The sequence below is a fragment of the Habropoda laboriosa genome, unplaced genomic scaffold, assembly GCF_001263275.1.
Source record: "Habropoda laboriosa isolate 0110345459 unplaced genomic scaffold, ASM126327v1 scaffold462, whole genome shotgun sequence".
Classification (NCBI taxonomy): domain Eukaryota; kingdom Metazoa; phylum Arthropoda; class Insecta; order Hymenoptera; family Apidae; genus Habropoda; species Habropoda laboriosa.
Genome location: NW_017100566.1, coordinates 210,053 through 231,863, shown reverse-complemented (window position 1 = coordinate 231,863; position 21,811 = coordinate 210,053). Strand labels below are relative to the sequence as shown.

The 21,811-nt window shown below is 37.1% G+C and overlaps 4 protein-coding genes across 4 annotated transcripts; 2 read left to right on the top strand and 2 right to left on the bottom strand.

Annotated features, from left to right (window-relative positions):
- Positions 1-601: 601 nt before the first annotated feature.
- LOC108576659 (L-xylulose reductase-like) lies at positions 602-2,444 on the bottom strand. The gene is made up of 4 exons (XM_017939700.1): positions 2,324-2,444; positions 1,411-1,840; positions 936-1,084; positions 602-795 (listed from the first exon to the last, which is right to left on the bottom strand). Exons 1-4 carry the CDS (start codon positions 2,373-2,375, stop codon positions 692-694), a joined length of 735 nt encoding a protein of 244 aa, XP_017795189.1. The 5' UTR covers positions 2,376-2,444; the 3' UTR covers positions 602-691.
- A 1,027-nt stretch (positions 2,445-3,471) lies between these two features.
- LOC108576632 lies at positions 3,472-5,960 on the top strand. The gene is made up of 4 exons (XM_017939656.1): positions 3,472-3,662; positions 5,485-5,626; positions 5,708-5,770; positions 5,862-5,960. The coding sequence occupies exons 1-4, from the start codon at positions 3,472-3,474 to the stop codon at positions 5,958-5,960; spliced, it is 495 nt and encodes a 164-aa protein (XP_017795145.1).
- Positions 5,961-6,430: 470 nt separating this feature from the next.
- On the top strand, positions 6,431-8,757 carry LOC108576631. Its single transcript, XM_017939655.1, has 7 exons — positions 6,431-6,527; positions 7,125-7,223; positions 7,309-7,458; positions 7,535-7,830; positions 8,242-8,371; positions 8,445-8,547; positions 8,613-8,757. Exons 1-7 carry the CDS (start codon positions 6,431-6,433, stop codon positions 8,755-8,757), a joined length of 1,020 nt encoding a protein of 339 aa, XP_017795144.1.
- A 1,405-nt stretch (positions 8,758-10,162) lies between these two features.
- On the bottom strand, positions 10,163-21,252 carry LOC108576648. Its single transcript, XM_017939686.1, has 5 exons — positions 21,236-21,252; positions 11,576-11,648; positions 11,338-11,499; positions 11,035-11,188; positions 10,163-10,471 (listed from the first exon to the last, which is right to left on the bottom strand). Exons 1-5 carry the CDS (start codon positions 21,250-21,252, stop codon positions 10,356-10,358), a joined length of 522 nt encoding a protein of 173 aa, XP_017795175.1. The 3' UTR covers positions 10,163-10,355.
- Between the last annotated feature and the right edge of the window lie 559 nt (positions 21,253-21,811).

Sequence of the window (21,811 nt, the reverse complement as noted above, 5' to 3'; positions counted from 1 at the left end):
AGAAAAGAGGCGCGGAAAAATGGAATTCGTGAGCGTGAATCAAGTCAAATGCAAAAGAAAAAAAATATATATATATGTGTGTCTGGATCAGTTTTTTCTGAACGTCTCCTTCGTGCAACGGGCAGAGTCTGATTTCGCGTTTTTCTCCGCCACTTTTTATGTTCATCGTAGGGATTCAAAATAATTACCGATTAGGAAGAGCCGAGAAACGAGAACGTTTGTTTTAGACCGGAAATGGCGGCACCAGGGAGCCCCGTGGAAACGGTAACCGCGTTTCGTTTCAAATATTTTAATGAGATATAAACGAAGTTTCCTTTCGAGCGACGAACGCGCGGACCGTGTCGCGGCGTTCCTTGCCGTCCGCTCGCCGAATTCTAGTTAAATAATAAAAACAAAACAAAAAAAAGAAGAAACGAAGCGTTTTTTTAAATTAAACGAGATAAATGAGTAACTATGTTCGCCTTTCTCTCTTTTTTCATTTCATCCCGTAATTCATATTTTTTTACCGGTGGTCTTTGCAGGACAGAAGGACTACTTTGGTCCAGCGACGACACTGACGAAGATTCAGAGAATTTTTATATTTAATAACGTTCTTTATTATTATTATTTAAATATTATCGTCTTTGACAGTTGTGTGCATAGTTGTACCATTTAGCCACGTCATTCGAGGCACGTTGTTTTTAGCGATTATTTATGTTGCCAAAAATCCACCATCCACCGGCAAAGTGGCTCCGTTAATCATCGAGCTACGATCGCTTAATAGAAATACTATCGCATCGATCACCTCGGACACTTCTGCAATTATAATGGTACAACAATTGATACTATCGCTAGTACAGTTTTTAAACGACAATAAGATTTGTGACACTTTGAAATTGATGTAAAATACCAAGTAGTGAAAAATGTCGTTTCCGAAATAAAACTTGGCTACTTACCGCCGAATCGACCCAACGGTATTTTACTCAACATGGAATGTGCTTTCCCTGGTTTACTCCAGCCTAGCTTTCCCATTTCTGTCATGATTACCGTAGGATTCACGGTATTCACACGAATATTGTATGGACCAAGTTCAAGGGCCATTGTTCTATAGAAAAAAGAGACAATTTTCAATTTGTATAACAGATCGAAAGTGACATTTTTTCAGTGAATTTTCAGATGTTATCAATTGCTGTTAAAAGATAAGGTAGGTAAAACAGATCATACGCGCGTATACTGTATATACAGTAGATAAGTGCTTAATTTCTCGCTTAGAAAAACATTCTAATTTCTTTTTATCATTAATTTAGTCCGTTCTTATTTCTAACCAGAATTGGAGAACATTGTCGATTGTTTTCTGATTCATTACTATACGAAGGTACTGCACATGTACCGACTGATCATACGACAAATGAAATTCAAGCTGTTTCTTACTTGCTTAACATGTCCACTGCTCCTTTCGAGGCGCAGTATACAGCGTGATCTTTCAAAGCCGCCTGGCTAGCTTGAGAAGAAAGATTCACGATACTACCACCGACTTTTCTTCGGATCATATCTTTCGCGACAACTTGAGAGACATTCAGAATGGCTTTCACGTTCACAGCAAAAGTCTGGTCGAAATCCTCCGGTGTGGCGTCGAAGAAGGAATTTAGACACGCTACTCCTGCGTTGTTCACCAAAAGATCGATGGGCAATACATTTTCAACGGCATTCTTAGTGGCTTCCCAATCGCAGAGATCCACGCAAATGGTCTTAATACGCCGATCTCGTGTGCGTAGATCGTCTAAATTCTTTTCTGTCTTCGACAATGCTATTACCTCTGCTCCATAGTCGGCGAGACGAAAAACCAATTCTTTTCCGATGCCTACGATTCAACGTTGAGATTAACCTGTTAAACGGATAATTTCCTTCGTGCGCGAATTTGAAGAGCAGTAATTATGGAATGAATGTGATTTATAGTGCAGGCAGACATTACGACGCTTTTTTTTTTGTCAATTTAACATAATCATTTCAAATTGCTTGAGTTGTAATCTTTGACATACCCTGTCTAGTAATATTAAAAGTGCGACAATTACTTTGCGTTGGAAACAGAAAACAGGCAAAATTTATTCTTCTTTAAAGTGATTTAATTGTTGACCTAGAGCTGTCGTAAATTTACCGCGAAGTTTATGAAGATTATATTCAGCGGAGACCGTATTCTAAGATAAGCATTATCATTATGTAAAATAAGAAATAAAAAACTGCAAAGTTTCCGCTGATTGGTCGGAATAAATGAAAAAATTTGTTTGTATTGTTCTTCTATAAAATTTAATTAACAAATTGTGTATATGAAAATTATGTGATGTACCTTGTCCAGCACCTGTTACCAGAATACGTTTCCCCTCGAAGCTGATGTTCATGTTCACGAATGTGTTACTGGCAACTGCGTAAAATGTTGCTTCTTACATATGGTATTCTGCTTGACCCCACCATTGACCGTCAACGTATTGACTTAACTATATGCACTGATATCGGCACTAAATATTTTCTAGATGGCAGGACAAACCTTCAGCGCTTGTTCAAAGTTGTTTTGGATCTTGCGGCATTATTACTTCACAAGAAGAAATGAAAATTTAACCTATAAGAACTGTTTTTGATTTTACTATTAGGCGTATGGAGATTCTAGCTACTTTAATTCATCATTGTCCTAGTTACTTTTCAATATTCCTCTCTTGACTACTTTTTAAATGACATTTCACGAGATGCATGTTGAAATTTTTCTTCGTTTGTTAATACGATTGTTTATATAACACAGAAAGAAACAATAAAGAGATCGGGAATAAATTCGCGCCTTATATTTTCAAATTAAAAAGACCCATTGTTATATCGAATTTCTGATAACGTATCGATATCGAATATGATGATTACCACTATACCTGTTAAATTCATATTTTATGTAAAAGTTGTGTTGTTGCAGGCAGCACATTATTTTGATAATTTAAATAGTATAGACAAGTAAAGTGAACAAGTTTCTAAAAATACTTCAATAATCAGTGAAAATCATAAGTGGGTTGACTGTTGAACGTCATTGTATATCATGAAGTATATCGTGAAGTTTTAACCTCAATGAGACGATATTCCTCGAAAAAATTTCTGAAAATAGCGCATTACATAAAATTCGTTATTAGTTGCTATTTTTAAGTCACGAATTTCAAACGCAAGGGATTTTCTATGTTTTGAAGGTTAGTTTGCCCGACGAGGGACAGTAGATATGATTTATGAAGTATTACACATAAAAGTTGTTAATTTACTGAAATGAAGTTAATTTATAATTTACTAAATGATTAATATAATTCGAAGTAATTACAACTGCGTAAAATTTGTCACAGGTTAAGTTGGTACATGTAACCAGTTATTTTGGGATTACTGTAACACAATTTTCTTCCTCACTCTACAAGGAATAATTGAAAATAATCAATAGCAAAAGTTATAGTTGATTTTTGCACGATTAGTACAATGACAATGACAATGGCAACTGAAGTCTTTTTAGGAAGTGGTGGCACTTTTCATCGTGCTTTGATCTTTATGCTTAAACTTGGATGGCATTCAAGGTTTCGTCTACCAATGCTTCTGATCATTGCATTTGTTGCTATTGACTACAGAATTCAAGTGGAAACTGAATTTGAAAATCCAGGACCACATAATCTGTGATTAAGGATACGGTTGATTTTTTTATAAATTATATCACTGAAGAAAGTTTTAAATTATTATAGGAAATACAAGAAGCTATTTTTCACTGTTTATATGATAAGGATTTCAAGAATAAATAGGTATTGTTGATATGTTTACTACATTCTGTTGTAGTTTCTGATTGTTGTAGAGTAACATTGTGTTGGAATTGTATAGGTTAAGAGGATGATTAATTAATAGTAATTAATATTTTCCACCATTTGTATGTTATGTTACAAAGAAATCTGCATACAAATTCCAATGAATTTGTAACACATATTTGGATCACCGTTTAAAGTATCAAGTATTCTAGAGCCACTTCTACCTTATGTCCATTTGTTGCTATATGTATACGATAGTGATCTTATATTTATTCAATTTTTATATTAAGTTGTATATTTGAGACTGACAGTTATATAATTATCTTTTATTGAAGCATGGAAAAGATAAAAATGGTAAAAGAGGGTAAGAAAGTACAGTCAATAATTAATCAAATTCCTTAGGATTATAACTATTATCATAAATTTAGTTATGAAAACTGTTTCTGTAAATTATGTGAATATATGTATATTTTTGCTATTAAGACATATATGTATACATATACATATACATATGTTTGTAAAACCTATTTGAAAATATGTTAGCAATTTCATTCAAGAGATTTAAATACTGAGAAAAGGCTGTTGATATTAATCTAAAGAAATACAATGTTATTTTAATTATATGCAAGAATGAAGATCAATTTCTTAAAGGAATACAATAGATAAAACTTTATAAATTATGAAGGATAAAAGAACAAAGGATGATGAATGAATAAAATTGTTTTATATTGCATGTCTCATTTTGTACAATCTTTTCATTTTTCATTGAGCAATTGTACTATGTAAACCACCGTTTTATATTAGTTACAACATAGCACAAATAATTCTTTATGTATTTATAATATGTAGGTTAGGTATAAAACATTCTCGTTTACTGTAAACAATTAGTAGCAACAATTCTCGATTTCAGTACCGAAACAATTCAGCATTTTAAATGTTAAGTGTTGAAGTTACTCGTTGACGATGTAATTCGTATTATTATAAATGATTTGTAAACATTCGTCTCAATCAGTTGTAATCGATGTTAATAGGCAAATAAACGAACGAACGATTATTTTTAAAAATTACGTTTTTATATTTTTCATGGAATCGTCGAAAGGTAAGGTAAAAGGCACGTATGTAAGATACATACAACAGACTTTCTTCACGCAGGTAAAGTAGTAGAACGAACCTTCATAAAGTTTACCGCGATTGAACTTTATGATAAAAAACACGATGAAAAATTTTAAATTTTAAATGTTGACATGTCAAAACGTTGAATTTCAAATTTTGTAAATATTTAAATTTGAATTCTGAATCGTAACGTTTCCAGTATGAACTTTTGAAACTTAAAACGTTACACAATCCTTAATTGAACACTGAAACTTTGATTAGAAACGATTATCTCGTTCATCGAACCACTCAGAATTGTTATAGCGTGTCGTAATTCACAAAAAAACAATCAGAACCCCTTTCGGGGGTTGAAACCCTTTCGTAATCGAAAAGAAATTTGTCGGCTTCTCGACGAATATAAAAGATGCCTGTAGGTAGGACAACGACAGTACCACATTGCTTCTTAAATGTATCCTCTCGTTCGCAGAAAATAATACGAAGCAATTTTCATCATGTAAGTCTTTTTAACCTTAAACAATCTAACGTAAACTTAAGACTAACTTAAAACACAAACAAACAAATAACACGTATTCCTTTCGTACAAAAGGTCATCGAACATCGTTTGTTTCGTCGTCTTAATCATAATACTGGCTCTTGGAAGCAGAAGTTCATCGAGGACCATAGAATCAGCGGATTTAACGAACAGCGTCCAGGGTCCCGTAATTATTGCGCACGGTTATCCGAACGTGGTAAACAAATTCTCAAAAAAATAGTATCTTTCTCAAAAATATATGCAACTCCAAATTTTTCGTGTATAAATGAAATTCTAGATTAAAACAATGGATAATTCGGACGACAATGACGGTAGACTGTGTGAAATACAATACCAAGTTGTAAGTTGCGGCACATTTTTTATTTCTAACAGTGGACAGTTTTGCTAAACGATAAGGTACGTGCCAATAGTGTATTACTCGAACATTTCAGACAAGGAAGAGGGCAGGAAGATGCGTGAAACTGAGTCACGGTGTAACCGGTTGTATTTCTGAAGATTACATGAATCCTTTTCATCCTGATTGCTTCTAAAATCGTTTCATTGTCGTTTCAATCGAACAATCTAATATTCGTGTTAAAAGATTCTTACCTTGTAACGTTTCGATCAATAAAACAGACATAACCTTAATCTTGGTCGACGTAGTTTCGTTGGTTAATAGAGATTTACCGTCTTACCCATTCGTTTCCCTTACTTTGCAAACAAAGAAGAACGATAGTACGCCTCGAGGTATTGCTTCTCCTCGAATGTTAATCAAACACCCACAAGTGGTTCCTAGGAGGGTGGTTTCATTCAAAAGTTCGCTCTCTCTTGCGTTCGACGCGTCGATCCTTATGAAGAAAAGTGGCTGTCGCCGTTTCTCGTGTACGTGACAGAGAGGAACCGTAGCTCGGTCTTAATTTCGTTAAAATTACGTGGACGTATGGGGGTGCACAGTGGGGTAAAGAGTATAAAGTCCTGGGAAAATCGAGGATCTGCTTCTTGAGGATCGTGAACAAGCCGTATGAAGAGGCTCCGTAGATTCACGAGCGCATGCGCGATTTTGCTACTCTGTTGCTTCCCGTCATGGACTCGTGGAAAATTCGTTCCTGAGGATTTCGGTGAGATTGTTCAGAGAAACCTTTGAAATTTTTTCGTTTAATAATAATAATGATACTTTATTTATGGACGTAAATCTTTTGATATTTAATACACGATACAAACGAAGAAGGCAAGCGCTGTATTACGATATATTGTCAACGAACTTAAGTATAATTGTGCAGAGTAATTACAATAAAAATTCTGAAAGAAGACAAAGATTTGTGAAAAAAGTTAATATTGCAGACGAGCGTAATCTATTTATATTCTTAGAAATTGACATTAATTAAATTTTTCAATAGAAGTATCGTGCAAATTTTTCTTTCTTCCTACTTTTTGGTTCTTCAGGATGAAAACACCTTTATCTAGGACACTAAATTTTCAGAGTAACCAAGTTCCCTTGTAAGAATATTTATTAATTTAAATAAACATTCCTTTTATTTTTATCTTTTATCAATTTTACTAGTTCAAAAAATTTCTACATTTGCTGGACAGTCGAAAATAACTCGAAAACGTACAAAATAACTCCACAATAATAAAAAAAAGAATCATAAGATCTTGAATAATTTCAAGTTAGAAAATAACAGATTCGAAGATTGTTTAACTCGTAATCATTGCAGAGGAGAAGTTAGTCGCTCTCTCGAAGGTGATGGATTACATTAATCGCAGACCTAATCAGATGAACGCCGATGTAACGTTCTCCGCAACCATCGTCGAAGGTGAACATCCATCAAGATTTCAATTTGCAATTCTAACCGCGTTGCATTGTTCTATCACGCTAATACTATATACTTTTCGTAACAGCTAACCTAGTGGCTGCTCTCTCGCACGAAAATGCGCGACATCTTGAAGACAAGTATCTGCAAATGTTGGTGGCAATTTTAACAATTTGCGATTCTACTCGAAGGCAATTGTTGAACAATGTTGCTCCAGGAAACGAGGACGTTCGATTGTGTAATTAAAATTATCACTAATTACTTGGAACCAATTTTCTTCTATCGAAGAAACTAACGAAGTTGTTCAATTTTAGTGCAGGAAACGTTAAGTCGTCCCTCTTTGTGGATAAGAAAGATAAAATGGCGGAGGGGAGTCTTGGGAGAGTGGAAAAGTAATTCGAAGTTAACTCATCGAGATGTACGAAATATGGTAATGCAGGGAATTCCTAAGGAAAAGGAAAGCGACGAATGCCTCGCTGAAATCGTTCGAAATCGACTGAATAGGAATTGTGCAATTCCTGATTATTGTTACGGAATACTGGCGAACTTGGAATCTACCAGGGGCTACCCTCTGACCCATCGATTGCTGATGGTTCAAGTTGCCAAGGCAGTTGGTGAAATTAATACTTTTTTTTTTTAAGGAGAAAATTGTCGTGAAATTTTTGAGGAGAGCAAAAAGAAAATTACTCAATTAAAGTATTAAAAGTTGCTCACTTGAGGTATTGGAGTTCAAATTCTGCCATTTTTCCACTTCCGAGCAATGAAATGAAGATCGAAAATTTTTCGCTAATACATTTTTTTGGCAGAAATGAAAAATTTTCAATTTTTCTCCGCAAACATTTCTCAGCACGTAGATTTACCATCGGAAAAAACGGTAAAAGTTGAACTAATTTAGTGCAGTAATTTTCCAAGCAGAAATTTTCTTTTGGCTCTCCTGAAAAAATGTTTAGGCTTCCAATTTGTCACACTTTTTGTGATAAAACCTTCCACACATCTCTGACCAAATTTCACTTTCTTCCAGATGAAGTGCGACCAAGACCTACCGTCGTCCAAATTAACACTCTCCTACTGCTCCGCGATTCTCGAAGACCTGCACGACATCGAGGCAGCTGGGTTTCCCTACCAAACGCCAGACTTAATGATGGAACAAGGTAAACAAAAAGAAAAGCACATCAAACTTCCCCTTATACATTTTTTAATCTCGTATTCTCTTTTCATTGCAAGTGGTTCTATGCGGAATGGAAGGTTTCCTCGAGTTCACCGGCGACCACTACGAACGTTTAGTCTTAAACAGATCTCACCCAAGCGGCTGTTTCAGTTCTTTCAAGTACGTACCACACATACGTACCCTCCTTTCCAAAATGATTCCATATGAAAAATTTCTCTTCTCAGAAATAAACCTGCCAAGGATGAAGCTCGTGTGTCACGGAGAGCCTCGAAGCAAACAGATTTCGGTTGCGACAGCCATGCCACTGGTCTCGCCGCTGCCTCGCTCTCTTTATTTATTCGCGAGAATTTGGAGAACACGACGGAATAAACTTCGCGAAATGTCTCTCCTTTATGTCGAATATAATCGGCTGCATAAAACATCCTACACGTGCGACGCATGCATAAAACATTTTCCTGCGTGAAAGAAGAAGAAAGGAGGAAAAAAGAAGGAAGATTACAAACGAAGAATAATTTATTGTTCGTAACAATAGTTACAAATGGTACACCGATCGGTACACTGTATAGAAAGACGAGTAGTTGTGAGTAAAAGTGGGCTTGGGGAGGGGCAGGGAAATAAATAAAGTCAGTCGTTAACCTTGCGTAGGAGAGACTGGTTCTCGCGGTGTGGCAACATGCGTATATTTTTGCATACGCTTAACATTTTCGTTATCCTTGAAAATGGAATCTATTTTCGTTCCCCCGGCCGAAAGGGGGGGGGGGGTCAGCCTCGCCATTTTCTTATCGCGGACCGCGGCATTGTCTCGATTTTTTCGCCGGATAACAAGGCCTCGAGTGTTCGCGTTGTTGCACCCTCGAACGACAGTCGAAGTGAAGATAGAATCTCGAGAAATGTGGAGAAGAGAGAAGTTTGAGAGTCCGGGTAAAATATGAGAATAAGAGATCTTGTGGACCAAGAAGATGGAATCTTTTTCTACTTCTCTTGGTAGAGGTTTTATTTTTTTTAAAAATGTGTAAAAGGGAAGAGACGATTTGGGTAAATGGTAGGAATCTTGTGAATTGTAGAAAATTAACGATCTATGTTGAAAGGAAGATCGTGTTGCATCCTCGCGAGAAAAGTGTCGAAAGTGATGAATTTTGAATTTTTTATTTATCGCTTGGTGTCTTCTAATTGTCCCTTTGAGGACGATAGACTCATATGCGTCCACGAAACACTATGAACGCAACCAATAAACTCGATTGTGAACTCCTGTACGCATTTTTGCCGAAAATGAAATTTCGATGTAGTTTAGTTTAAAAGAAAAATTGAAGTAGTGACCTAATTATGTGTTATACGAATAATCAGTACGTGACACGGTATACAGTCCTCCGTCCTCAAAGTTATGCAAATTTACTGCGAGAAGAAATGTCTGTAACTGTAACACTTGAAGTGCCGAAATTTTAGCGAATTTACATTTCACAAAGCTGTAATTAATTAACTTTCTCAAAAACCAAGAAATGTCAGAATCTCAAACTGTAACACTTCGAGTGGGCGAATTTTAGATTCTGTACCTAATTGATCAATTTTCCAAACAGAAACGTCTTCTAAAAAATTTCCGATTTTCGACTTGCGACACTTTTCCAAAGTTCGCAATGCGACAGGTATAGCCTGCGAAAGATATCGATGATCATTCGAGGGAGCATCACGTCGCTATAAATACAATTTATAATCTAAAACAGCGATTAGTCTTAATTCAGCAAACACGATCGAACGGTTTTCGGAAGGCGTTGCCTTGTGCTTTGGTGCGATTACGGTAATTGAACATTAAGTAGAATCTCTTCTCGAAGCAATTCTCGGCTGTTCTTCTTTCGTTCGATCCGAACGAAGGAGAGAATCTTTTTCTCTCGTTACGAAAAAAGAACAACAAAAATAAGAAAACCGTTTAATTAATTGGTTCGCGAAGAGGAAACGATCGATATTGGTTTCTCTCAGGGTCGTCGGTAATTGTACGGTCTCCCGTATGGACCGATTCTGGTGATCATTTTGTTGTACCTCAGCTGCTGGAAGTAGCTGTACACGACCAGCCATAAGTACGTGTAAATCACTGGAAAAATATTGGATCGTTATTATAGCGTTAGTTGTAACATGTTAGGTACATTTTCTAGGTGCTACGAATGATATTTCATTTTTACATAGGCTTCGAAGAAATTTTCATTTGGGTAATATTGTTAGATGTAATTTTGTATTATTAATCTTTTTAATATAGGTTCGTTCGTTAACTTTTTGGAAAATGTTTTTGGCAATCTTGGATATCTGTTCAATCGCAATTCTTTCAGTTGGAAATATATTAAAGAAATTGGTTGTTAAAAATTGAAAACAGAGTGTCTCTTTTATAGAGGATATTGAAATTATTTCTTTTCTTATTTTTCATTATTTCTTTCCTTATTTTCAATTATTTCTTTCAGAAGACACTCTGTGCAATCTAAAATCTCTTTTTTATCATTCACATAAGTTTCTTTCTTATTTACATCTCACAAATAATTGACTATTTCTTTCTTTGCAAAGCATCTATCACGCGTTATAAAATATCACTTAAAAACCGCCAGATCAAAGTTTAAAAAGAGAACGACGATAGATTAGGTCTGGCGAAGGCAACGATACACTCACCAACAGCTATGAGGCCAATGACGAGCCACAGAATTCCATTTATCGTCTCGTGATTCACGAAGAACATGATCGACGTGTAGATCACGCTCACCAATAGACCAATCGCTAGGATTAATCCTAACACCACCCACGGTAACATCATAAATGTGACTTTCTGCAACAATTCAACTCTTCAATCCTCCTCTCTCATCTCTCTATTGCACAGAAACATTTTTCCCTTTTCCATAAAGCTCTCGAATCTCTTCAACTAGTTGTTTTACAGTTAACAACGATCGATGGATCACTTGGAACTTAACTATGTACCTTAACAGCTCCTATAATCAGCAGAGTCGAGATCAAGATCGTCATACAGAGATTTATCGCGAAAATGATCTTGACGATACTTTGGTCCAGCACGTCGATCAGTATGGTCTTCCACTCGACGTTCAGAGTGAAGATCATGACCAACGAGATGATCGACAGGATCTGATTGACACGGTAAAAATCGGTGTTTCTCATAGAATGTGTTCAAGTCCTGTGAAAATATGTAAATTCTACTCACTATGCCTAATATTCCGGTGAAAAGTGTCCCCGTTTTCAGCGAGTAACACCTGCAACACGTGGAGAGCTGCATTCTGAAAAGAAAAGAAGAATTTGAGGACGTCGTATAGGATAACGAAAAGTGGACGATATTTCGAATCGTTCGATATATGTATCTTCGCGTGTAGAGGAACGAACAAGTGCGCTGATAGAATTTAGATCATGGGTGGAATTAGAATCCAAGTGGTGCTCGAGTATTTTTAAAGCTGATCGACAACCAATTCCTCATTCCCGTTGAATCAGCGTTTTGCGTCTCGTTTCTTCGCAGTCAAACAGCGTGAAAGTGGAAAAAAAAAGATACGCTAATTTTGTGGAAGTTTTAAAATGGAAAGAAAGAATAGGCTAATTGTGTGGGAATTTTAAAGTGGAAAGAAAGAAAGAAGGAATACGCTAATTCTGTGGAAATTTTAAAATGGAAAGAAAGACAGAAAAATTGTGGAGTTTTTCTTTTGGACAAACGTTATTAGGACTGAATTGTTCGTATTGAGTCACGATACAAATTTGGCGGATTACCGAAGCAACGATTCAAGTTCATCGTTTAGCATGATTATCGTCGAGTAAAATGTCGCGGAATGTATAATTTCGCCTTCCTCGAATCGCTTTCAACGTCGACCATAATATCCGCGCGCTCACGTGGCGTAATCGACGCATTAACATCCGCGATATTACGTCGTGGCTGACGCCATGCTACTACCTCACCTTGCACAGTTTTTTTTTATTTCAAGTCCCCACAGAGCGGTGTAGAAATGTCTAAATGTTGCTCGTATGCAAATAAGGACACTCGATGGTCCGTTGCGTCATCAAAAGAACACGACGGTCTTATAAAAATACGAATGTACAATGAGTCAGAGTATTCGTGCTCTGTAATTGTCGGTTTTAACACGTTCGCTGCCGCTAGAAAATCGATACCACGCTGGGAAATACGTTCTGGAACGCATATGTTGCGTCGATGGCAGTGAAGGTATTAACACGTTCGCTGCCACTAGAAAATTGAGAGCATGCAGAGAAATACGTTCTGGAACGCACATGCTGCGTCGGTGGCAGTGAAGGTATTAACACGTTCGCTGCCACCAGAAAATTGAGAGCATGCAGAGAAATACGTTCTGGAACGCATATGCTGCGTCGGTGGCAGTGAAGGTATTAACACGTTCGCTGCCACCAGAAAATTGAGAGCACGCAGAGAAATACGTTCTGGAACGCATATGCTGCGTCGGTGGCAGTGAAGATATCAAACGATCGATATGTTTTTTTAGAACACGAGTTTTAAGATTTTTATCAATGGGAATGTGTGTCGTATTAACTAAACTTTATTGCAAAATAACGATTCGGTGTAACAATACCAGGAATTTAAATAAAAAAGAGCAAAATTTCGCTTGGGTCATCAGTGACCCAGATTGCCTATGGATGGTTAAAAATACCATTAACTTTTTAAGTATTAATATTTGGGCCATCTTTAAAAATACAATTAACTCTTCAAGTATTAATATTTGGGCCACCTTTGTATTTAACGATATTTTTTTAAACAATCTGCCACACGTATTCCACTTCGACGTTATTCCAAACATTCATAAGTTCATATTTCAACATTTCGTTATTGCATAATTTCTTAGTCTTTTTTCCATCCATAAGCGTTCGATAGGATTTGTGTCTTAACTTTGCGTGGGTGTTATCTAACCTAACCCATTGCTTCACGATGCGAGCTATAAAAGCAACTTTTGACCAAATTAAGTCGCCACACAAGACACATTTCGAATCGTCGCACCATTTTATAGGATTTTCTCAAGTGGAAGATGTTCACGACAAGTAGTTGTACCGAATTTGAAAGGGGCAAGAACCGCGAAATCGGGTAGAATTGAAGGGAAACCAGTGATCTCGAGCATGTGGCGTTACACGGCGAAGTTTAATTCGCGGCACGCCGAGAATAGATGGAATATGGGTCATTGGCATAGGTGGCCAATGTCTATTTTAACTCGTTCGCTAGTCTCCCCGTTGCTGACCTTTCTTTTCGCGTTTATTATTCCTCCAGCTAGACGTATCCGGTCGCCAAAACATCGGCGTGGTGAGTTAGAGAAACTGTTCGTGGAAAATGTAATTAAAAAGAAGAAATTCTGAGTAGCTCGTTATCTTTGATCTTTTATACAACCTCAACGATCGATTTTTACACGTCTTTAAGATTCGCTAGATTAATTCAGGGCTAAAAGAACTTGCGATACTAGTCAAAAGACTGACCCTACTTTTGGCGCGTTTCCATTATAATTGAATAATTATCCGTCTGTAGGCAGTCCGGGTCATTTTTGACCCAAGCGAAATTTCACAATATTCCTGCGACACGAATTTGTATTTTTGTTGAAAGAAGTTTGAAACATTTGTCTTCGGAAACAATTGTATAATGTAGTAGAGACTTTGATAAGTACTCGAGAATTTTTTCAGATCTTTCGAAAGCTTGAAACAGTAAAGAAATTAGACTTGGACACAAACTACCCTGTTGCCTATGGACTGTGAAAAAATATATTTGCTCAAGGAGGGTTCATTTTATTCTTTATACACTTTCATCTTAATTCAGTACACCCAATTTCCCATTTTCTCGTTTAATTTCGCTTAATGTCGAAGAGAGGCGAAATAAAAGATGGCGGATCAGTTTGGAAGAAAATGAGATCACCGTGAAATCGGTCCATATTTCGTCTTGATTACAATAAAATCATTTTCACCCACGCTCTCCTTAATTTAACGAAACCAATTTCCCACTTTTCTCGTTTAATTTCGCCTAATTTCCAAGAGAGACGAACTAAAGGACAGAGAAGCAAAAAAAGATGGCGGATCGATTTGGGAAGAAAATGAGATCACCGTGAAATCTGTTCATATTTCGTCTTGATTACAATAAAATCATTTTCACCCACGCTCTCCTTAATTTAACAAAACCAATTGCCCACTTTTCTCGCTTAAATTCGCATAATTCCGAAGAGAGGCGAACTGAAAGACAGAGATGCAGGAAAAGATGGCGGATCAGTTTGGGGGAAAAGGAGATCGCCGTGAGATCGGTCGGTAGGTTCGGCCGTGACGGTCATGGCGAGCACGAAGCGTTGGTCGCAGAAGCGAGGTCTGTCTTTCCCCATAAGGAAACGCATCTCGATCCTCTTGGTTCCCGCGATTTCTCTGGTTCACCTCGTGCAAAAAGGAAACGCGTCGCCTATGAAGAACCAGTCGGTTGACATTGGCCACCGCTCCACTCTACTTGGAACGCACGAATCCGTGATTTATTCGACCGTTAAACGGCACGGGACACGACCTGAACGTCTGTGCGCGATCGATCCTCTCCTAGAGACGCGTCCTTTCAACAATCACGTCCAAGTGCGACCATTTACCTCGCGGCTCGTCGTCATTTCCTTTCATGCTGGATATTGTCGCCGAGATACTTACATTTTACGACCTTTTTCTACGGTATTTCACGGTTTAGCTGGTAGGTTTGTGCAAAAGTTTCTTCTAAACGACACCGTGCGATCCTTTTCTCATTGAAATGTTCACCGTTGCTATTTATAGCGTATTATTAGTGAAAAATAAATGAAAAATAAATACACACTTTTCGAAAAAATGCGACCGGAATTTTTGCATAGATTTAATAAATACAGATTATACAAATGAGAGATAGAAGATCATAGATCGGGGAATATTAATTTTTTTCGGAAAAAAGAATTTCACTTTGGAAGATTGTATCAACCCTTCGATTACTGTTGGCGCTTGTAGGCATTTGGAACATTTTCTCCCGCTTCATTTCACCCTTTACGCAGTTCCACCTTAATTTTAAAAGGATACGGCCAAAATTAGCAATTTTCAAGCCCCCGTTCCAATTACGCGCTCAACTCTGCCGCAGCGAAAGGGTCACTCTTCTTTTGGAAGAAAATTCTAACTAAATCCGAGAATATTAACCTCTACGAAAAAAGAATTTACCAACTTTGGGAGATTAGGGGAGCAGTGCAGTACCGGCCAAGTTTTTGTACTACAACTTGGGCTAACGTTGGTAAAAATGAAATTTCAAAACAGTAATTTGTAGTACAAAGGGTGCTTGATAAAAGGGGACAAATGGTTTTTCTTAAATTTTCTTAAGTAATTTGCAGCGAACGAAAAATTGTCGTACAGCACCGGCGAGCTACGTTTAAGGTCTAAGTAATAAATAACGTTAGTAAAAATCGTTTAAAAATAGAATAGAACTTTTATTTAGGCATCGATATTTTCTTGATCCGTACACTCCGCGTGAGCCCAACGATTGCAGCTATGAAAAGTAACTTTCGTCGTACGGAACACCAGCGTAAATACCGAAGAAAAAAGAACGTCGCCGGAATACGTTGCTCAGGGCTATCTAGCTTTGGCCGGTACTGCACGATTCTCCCCTATATCGATCTTCTTTTGAAGTTTCGAATATGTTTTCCTTAGAGAAACATTAAATTCAGGAAACTCGTGGTACGATATTAACAAAGACGCGCCTATTTTCTAGAATCTAATCGAGAAGACGAACTAATAAACACAAGTGCCATAAGCCAAAATTTCCAGTATAAAGAAAAAATCTGTTTGTTCACGTTGGATCTTAAATCGCTTATCACTCGAACGCCACAATCTTCCAACCTTTGCCATCTCCCTAAATCGAGAGTAAAAACCGAATAACAAAAAATGCATCAGATAATGAAATTTTATCACTGATATACTATTTTCACCACTTACATCCTTCGTTTCAACTCCCCAATTACTCTGCAAGCTTCAAGAAAAACCCTAAACGTCGCACCTCTAAACAAGATCGATCCGAGCTCGAGCAAAACTAGTCCAATCCGTGTTCTCTTTCCCCAACACACAATTCCTCTACTTACGTGCGCGATCTACAGCACTCGACGTCTAAACGTGAGCGTTTTAACAAACGAACGTATTCGGTAATGCACTCACGACACGTTGAAAGTGGCAATCGAAGAGTCGACGCGCGTTCGACGATTCCACGATCAAGATCGCGAGGCGTAAAAAAAGAACCGACTGGAAGAAAAACGGCTCGTCGTGGAATGACATTTGCACGCGGTTAACCGGTGCACGGTTACTCTTCTATTAACGGCGATGACACATGGAATTAGGTCAGCTTGGGTGAATCCGTAGTGTCTAGGTGTCAAAGTTAAAACCGTGGAAAAATCGCGCCTGTACGCTTCGTTATCTAATTGTCGCTCGAAATGAATAATTTCGCGTTTTAATTATACCTATTCGACCGGTGGTTTCGTACGAAGGAAAGAAAGAGAAGAGGAGAAACGACGATTACGGAACGGTTAAATTGCCGCCGACTGCTGTCGATGCAACGTTTGTCACTTTGTCGGTTTGTTTGCTGTGTTTCTTATAAAAGAGAAAAAGAGAAGGAAAAAACGCGTTGCGTAATTGAGTAAGAGATCATGCTCGGCCTCGAGAGATTGTTCTCCAAGAGAAGAAGTTGGCTGGTGGCTTACGACGGTGGGTCATAATGTTCCCTTTCAAGTACGATTTAGGGAATGTAAGGAGGGGCGCGGTATCGTAGGGGATTTCATTGGAAGGGATATTTGGTCGTGGATTTTTGCGGTGTTTATATACAAGGTGAGTCGTATTGTTAAAAATTAAAAAAAAAAAGAAATAGTGTTTTATGTGGAAATTAAATGGTATCGAAGGGAATACGTAGTTTTTGGAGATTCGATTGGAATGTTCTTCGTTCGTGGATTTTTGCGATATTCGTGTACAGGATGAGTTTCGTCGCTAAAAAATTTTCAAAGAAATATGATAATGTTTTATGTGGAAATTGTATGGTATCGAAGGGAACACACAATTTTTGGAGATTTAATTGATAGAGAATGTTTGGTCGTTTTGCAATATTTTTTGCAATATTCGCAATGTTCGTATACAGGATGAGTTACATTGCTAAAAAATTTTCAAAGAAATATAATATAATGTTTTATGTGGAAATTGTATGGTATCGAAGGGAACACACAATTTTTGGAGATTTAATTGATAGAGAATGTTTGGTCGTTTTGCAATATTTTTCAGATATTCGCGATATTCGATATTTGCAATGTTGGTATACAGGATGGTGACATCGCTAAAAAATTTTCAAAGAAATATAAGATAATGTTTTATGTGGAAATTGTATGGTATCGAAGGGAATACACAATTTTTGGAATTCGTAGATTTTTGGGATATTGATATACAGGGTGAGTTACATTGTTAAAAAATTTTCAAAGAAAGTGTTTTATGTGAAAATTGCATGATATGGAAGGGAACACAATTTTTGGAGATTTAATTGATAGAGAATGTTTGGTCGTTTTGCAATATTTTTCAGACATTCGCAATATTCGTATACAGGATGAGTTACATCGCTAAAAAATTTTCAAAGAAATATGATAATGTTTTATGTGGAAATTGTATGGTATCGAAGGGAATACACAATTTTTGGAATTCGTAGATTTTTGGGATATTGATATACAGGATGAGTTACATTGTTAAAAAATTTTCAAAGAAAGTGTTTTATGTGAAAATTGCAGGGTATCGAAGGGAACGCACAATTTTTGGAGATTTAATTAATAGAGAATGTTTGGTCGTTTTGCAATATTTTTCAGACATTCGCAATATTCGTATACAGGATGAGTTACATCGCTAAAAAATTTTTAAAGAAATATAATATAATGTTTTACGCGGAAATTGCATGGCATCGAAGGGAACACACAATTTTCAGAGATTTAAATAGAAGGGAATGTTCTTCGTTCGTAGATTTTTGAGACATTGACATACAGGGTGAGTTACATTGTTAAAAAATTTTCAAAGAAATAGTGTTTTATGTGAAAATTGCATGATATGGAAGGGAACACAATTTTTGGAGATTTAATCGACAGAGAATGTTTGGTCGTAGATTTTTGCGATATTCATGTACAGAGTGAGTCACGTCGCTAAAAAATTTTTAAAGAAACTGTTTTACGCGGAAATTGCACGGTGTCGAGGGGAATACGTAGTTTTTGGAGAAGCTTTTGTAATCAGAAGGGAATGTTACTCGTTCGCAGATTTTTCGAATACCGATGTACAGGGTGAGTCGCATCGTTAAAAAATTTTCAAAGAAATAACGTATGAAGTGGACGTATAATTTTGAAACGATTTTGTAACACTAAACGTACCGCGCCCGGTCAAATGACCGGTTTTCTCCCGTTCTTCTTAAAAATAAAACTGTAAATATGTGATTTTTTTTCATTATTATCTAAAGACTATTTTCTGCGCTGTTTCCTATATTCAATTGACAATCACCTGTATTCCTCAAAAATGTGATTATTTCATATCTTGTCATTTGACCGCCTACGGTAAGGATAGGTACAGATAAAGCGTCGGTACGATTAGTGTTAAAATAATTCATTTGCTTACGAGATATCGAGCAGTCCTTGAATTCTTTAAACGGAGCGTGCACCTTTTCGAAGAGCAGTGAAGTTTCTTGTAAGAGAATTCTATAAAAGAATTTATAAATTTTCCAAAATTCCATATATTCGGTAAGAAAATTTCTCGAAAATTTTCCTCGGTGATTCAGACGAAATCGCAAGTTCGTGAGTCACTCTGTATACACTTTGTTGCGAAGCACCAGAATTTCAGCTACTACTTGTGACCACTAAAATTCACCTCTCCGTCGAATCAGATTTCTCCTCAGACGATAGTTCCTCCTCTGGAGGTCGATAAGAAGAATGTGAAAAAGATTTGGAACAGCTCTCGGATGTTAATCACCTCGAACGAGGTGAAACAACGAGAATCGCGTTGGCGGAATGAGTGGGATTCGTGTTAAATTTAGGCAGGCTATACGTGTAATGGAGCACGAAAGAAAAAGATAGAAAAGCGCTTGACACGCGTGTTTACGTGGCGCCTGTTCAATTATCCTTGACCCAGATACAAGTTAATCAGGAGCGAGGAAAAGACTACGTTTTTCCAGGAGTAGGGGCGCTGTCCTTATCTCGCTCTTTACTCGCGATTTCTCCCTTCGCTGTGTCGAATCCTCATCCCTCTGTCCCTTGACTCCCATACATCCAGATCCTTATCCCAGGTACCGTTTTGATCACTACCTGCGCGTTTTCCACTTTCCCACCAATTCCTGTCTTATCTCCGGCAGACCTTCAAGCTGATGCACTCTACCCATTTTTCTACCGAATCCTTAAGTTCATTACCTAACCATTGTCCCTGCAATTCTTCTTTCTAACCATCGAACCCTCGATCCTAACGAGTCCTGGTCGTTATCCTTACACATTCCTGGTCCTTACCTAGCGGACGCATTCCTAAATTCCCCCACTCGCAGCTCCCAAGAAAATCCTAATATAAAGGCAGCCTCGAAAAAGGGAACAGGCAGTCAACATTGAAGTACCAGGCAGTTTAGATCGTCCAAGTTATATTCGCGAAAACCACATTGTAAAGACAACTACAGGCAACCCCCATATAACACGACACTTTTATAACACGGTTCGAGAATTGGGGACAACCCTCGTGCAACACGGCATCCTAGAACACGGTTTGAGAAATAGGGAAATACCCGAACAATATGGAACATAATAAGAGCTTTTGAAAGCCAAAGATATTTCATTTGAAATTAGTATTATTCAACCTTTTTTAAAGAAATGATAATTATTTTTGTCATTTTTGTGAATTAATTTGCAGCCCTGAACTATGTTTAGCGGAAATAAAAAAGTACATATTTTTATTTAATACATATTAATATGTTATACTTTTGGTGAAAATTGCTTTAATAAAAATATTTCTCTTAGTTAGAAAGATATAATAGTATGTTTTTTTTTTTCATTTTTGGAATCTAACCCCCTTTTTTGTACTAGTTCTTTGTCTCATATAACACGCCATCTTTTAGGAACCTACAACCGTGTTATGCGAGGGTCATCTGTATTAACAAATAAAGAAAATTTCTTAAAATTCAAAGTCGACGAAGATGTGCTTTGTTTATTGGGACAAGACGAGTCCATTAGTGTTAGAATCGTTCTGATGCTGTTACAGATGAATTGCTTCGTGAAACAACCTAATTCTGTTAACGCTAGGACTACCGACCGGGTCAAAACGACCCATTAGCAACTTTCGAAGAAACGTGAATGTTCAATACTGGTCAGTATCATCGTTTGTAACTCTCCGAATTTATTTTCTACGTGTGTGCATCTATTTGAATGAATACGAATCGAATTTTCCAATCACGGTTCAGTTACGTAAAAATTCATTTTTGGAGGGTCACCGATGGGTCACCACGACTCGGCTGATAGTTCTGGCGTTAAGAAAGTGGTAGAATGTTGCGTAGATCTATTTGAAAAAGAGTACAGTAAATTCTCCACAAGTGTCAGTCCGCAAGGAAGCTAAACCTGACACTTGTAGAGTCAGGGACTACAACCAAGCGATTTAAATATCAACTTTTTTAACTTTACATTTCTTTATCCCGAAATTTTTCTTAACATATCGATGAGATTTTTCTGATGAAAATGACATCAAACACGACATAATTTGAACAACATTTACTTATTAACACGTTCACTGTCACGCCGGACAGTAGATAGAGATAACATAGCAGCAGGTGAGTTTTTTGACAAGCAGAACAGCTCAAATCATGGTAACCACGGACCTACTTTCTTTCTTCATGCTCCTGTTTGACGTGTTCCACAGCAGCCGTAGTTAATTAGTTTTCAACAAAAGAAATTTGTACTGATTCTTCAAGGACAAGTAAATACATAGGAACAAAGCTCGTGTTAATAACTGTTACCGTACTTCTGTAATAAATTAGCAAAGAAGGCCTAAAAAAACGACCGTCACACTAGAAGACCCCCTTAAGTCCTCTGCTGTTCCAACGAAATCCTCTAACAATTTTTAAATAAACAAATTTTTCAAAAGTCTGCCTACGCCATATTATTGGCCTTCTAAAACAGCAAAATTTGCATTTCGAATTTCTTACCTACGGCTAATAGTTTCCGAGACATTTATGGAAATAACTTTTTCAACCCCAAATTTAAGGGCTGTTTTCACCTCTTCAGAGTGGATATTCGCACATAAAAAAAAAATACGTGTCAAATATTTTTTCAAGTTCTACAACATATAAAAGTTTCATCGAAATCGGCGTGTCACGTTTGGGTGATGTCCCTCGTAAGATTTACGCGGACACACCGGGAGCTCCAAAAACGCGAGGGACACTCATGGTGTGCAC

Coding starts and splice junctions, on each gene's coding strand:
- LOC108576659 (XM_017939700.1), bottom strand. CDS start 2,375: ATGAACATCAGCTTCGAGGGGAAACGTATTCTGGTAACAGGTGCTGGA. Junction 1,085..1,410: donor GCAGTGGACATGTTAAGCAA/GTAAGAAACAGC, acceptor TTTTTTCTATAG/AACAATGGCCCTTGAACTTG. Junction 796..935: donor ACCGTTGGGTCGATTCGGCG/GTAAGTAGCCAA, acceptor TTATAATTGCAG/AAGTGTCCGAGGTGATCGAT.
- LOC108576632 (XM_017939656.1), top strand. CDS start 3,472: ATGACAATGACAATGGCAACTGAAGTCTTTTTAGGAAGTGGTGGCACT. Junction 5,627..5,707: donor CGCACGGTTATCCGAACGTG/GTAAACAAATTC, acceptor ATGAAATTCTAG/ATTAAAACAATGGATAATTC. Junction 5,771..5,861: donor GTGAAATACAATACCAAGTT/GTAAGTTGCGGC, acceptor CGAACATTTCAG/ACAAGGAAGAGGGCAGGAAG.
- LOC108576631 (XM_017939655.1), top strand. CDS start 6,431: ATGAAGAGGCTCCGTAGATTCACGAGCGCATGCGCGATTTTGCTACTC. Junction 7,831..8,241: donor TGGTTCAAGTTGCCAAGGCA/GTTGGTGAAATT, acceptor ACTTTCTTCCAG/ATGAAGTGCGACCAAGACCT. Junction 8,548..8,612: donor GGCTGTTTCAGTTCTTTCAA/GTACGTACCACA, acceptor TTCTCTTCTCAG/AAATAAACCTGCCAAGGATG.
- LOC108576648 (XM_017939686.1), bottom strand. Junction 11,500..11,575: donor TCACCGGAATATTAGGCATA/GTGAGTAGAATT, acceptor CGTGTCAATCAG/ATCCTGTCGATCATCTCGTT. Junction 11,189..11,337: donor TGATTATAGGAGCTGTTAAG/GTACATAGTTAA, acceptor GAATTGTTGCAG/AAAGTCACATTTATGATGTT.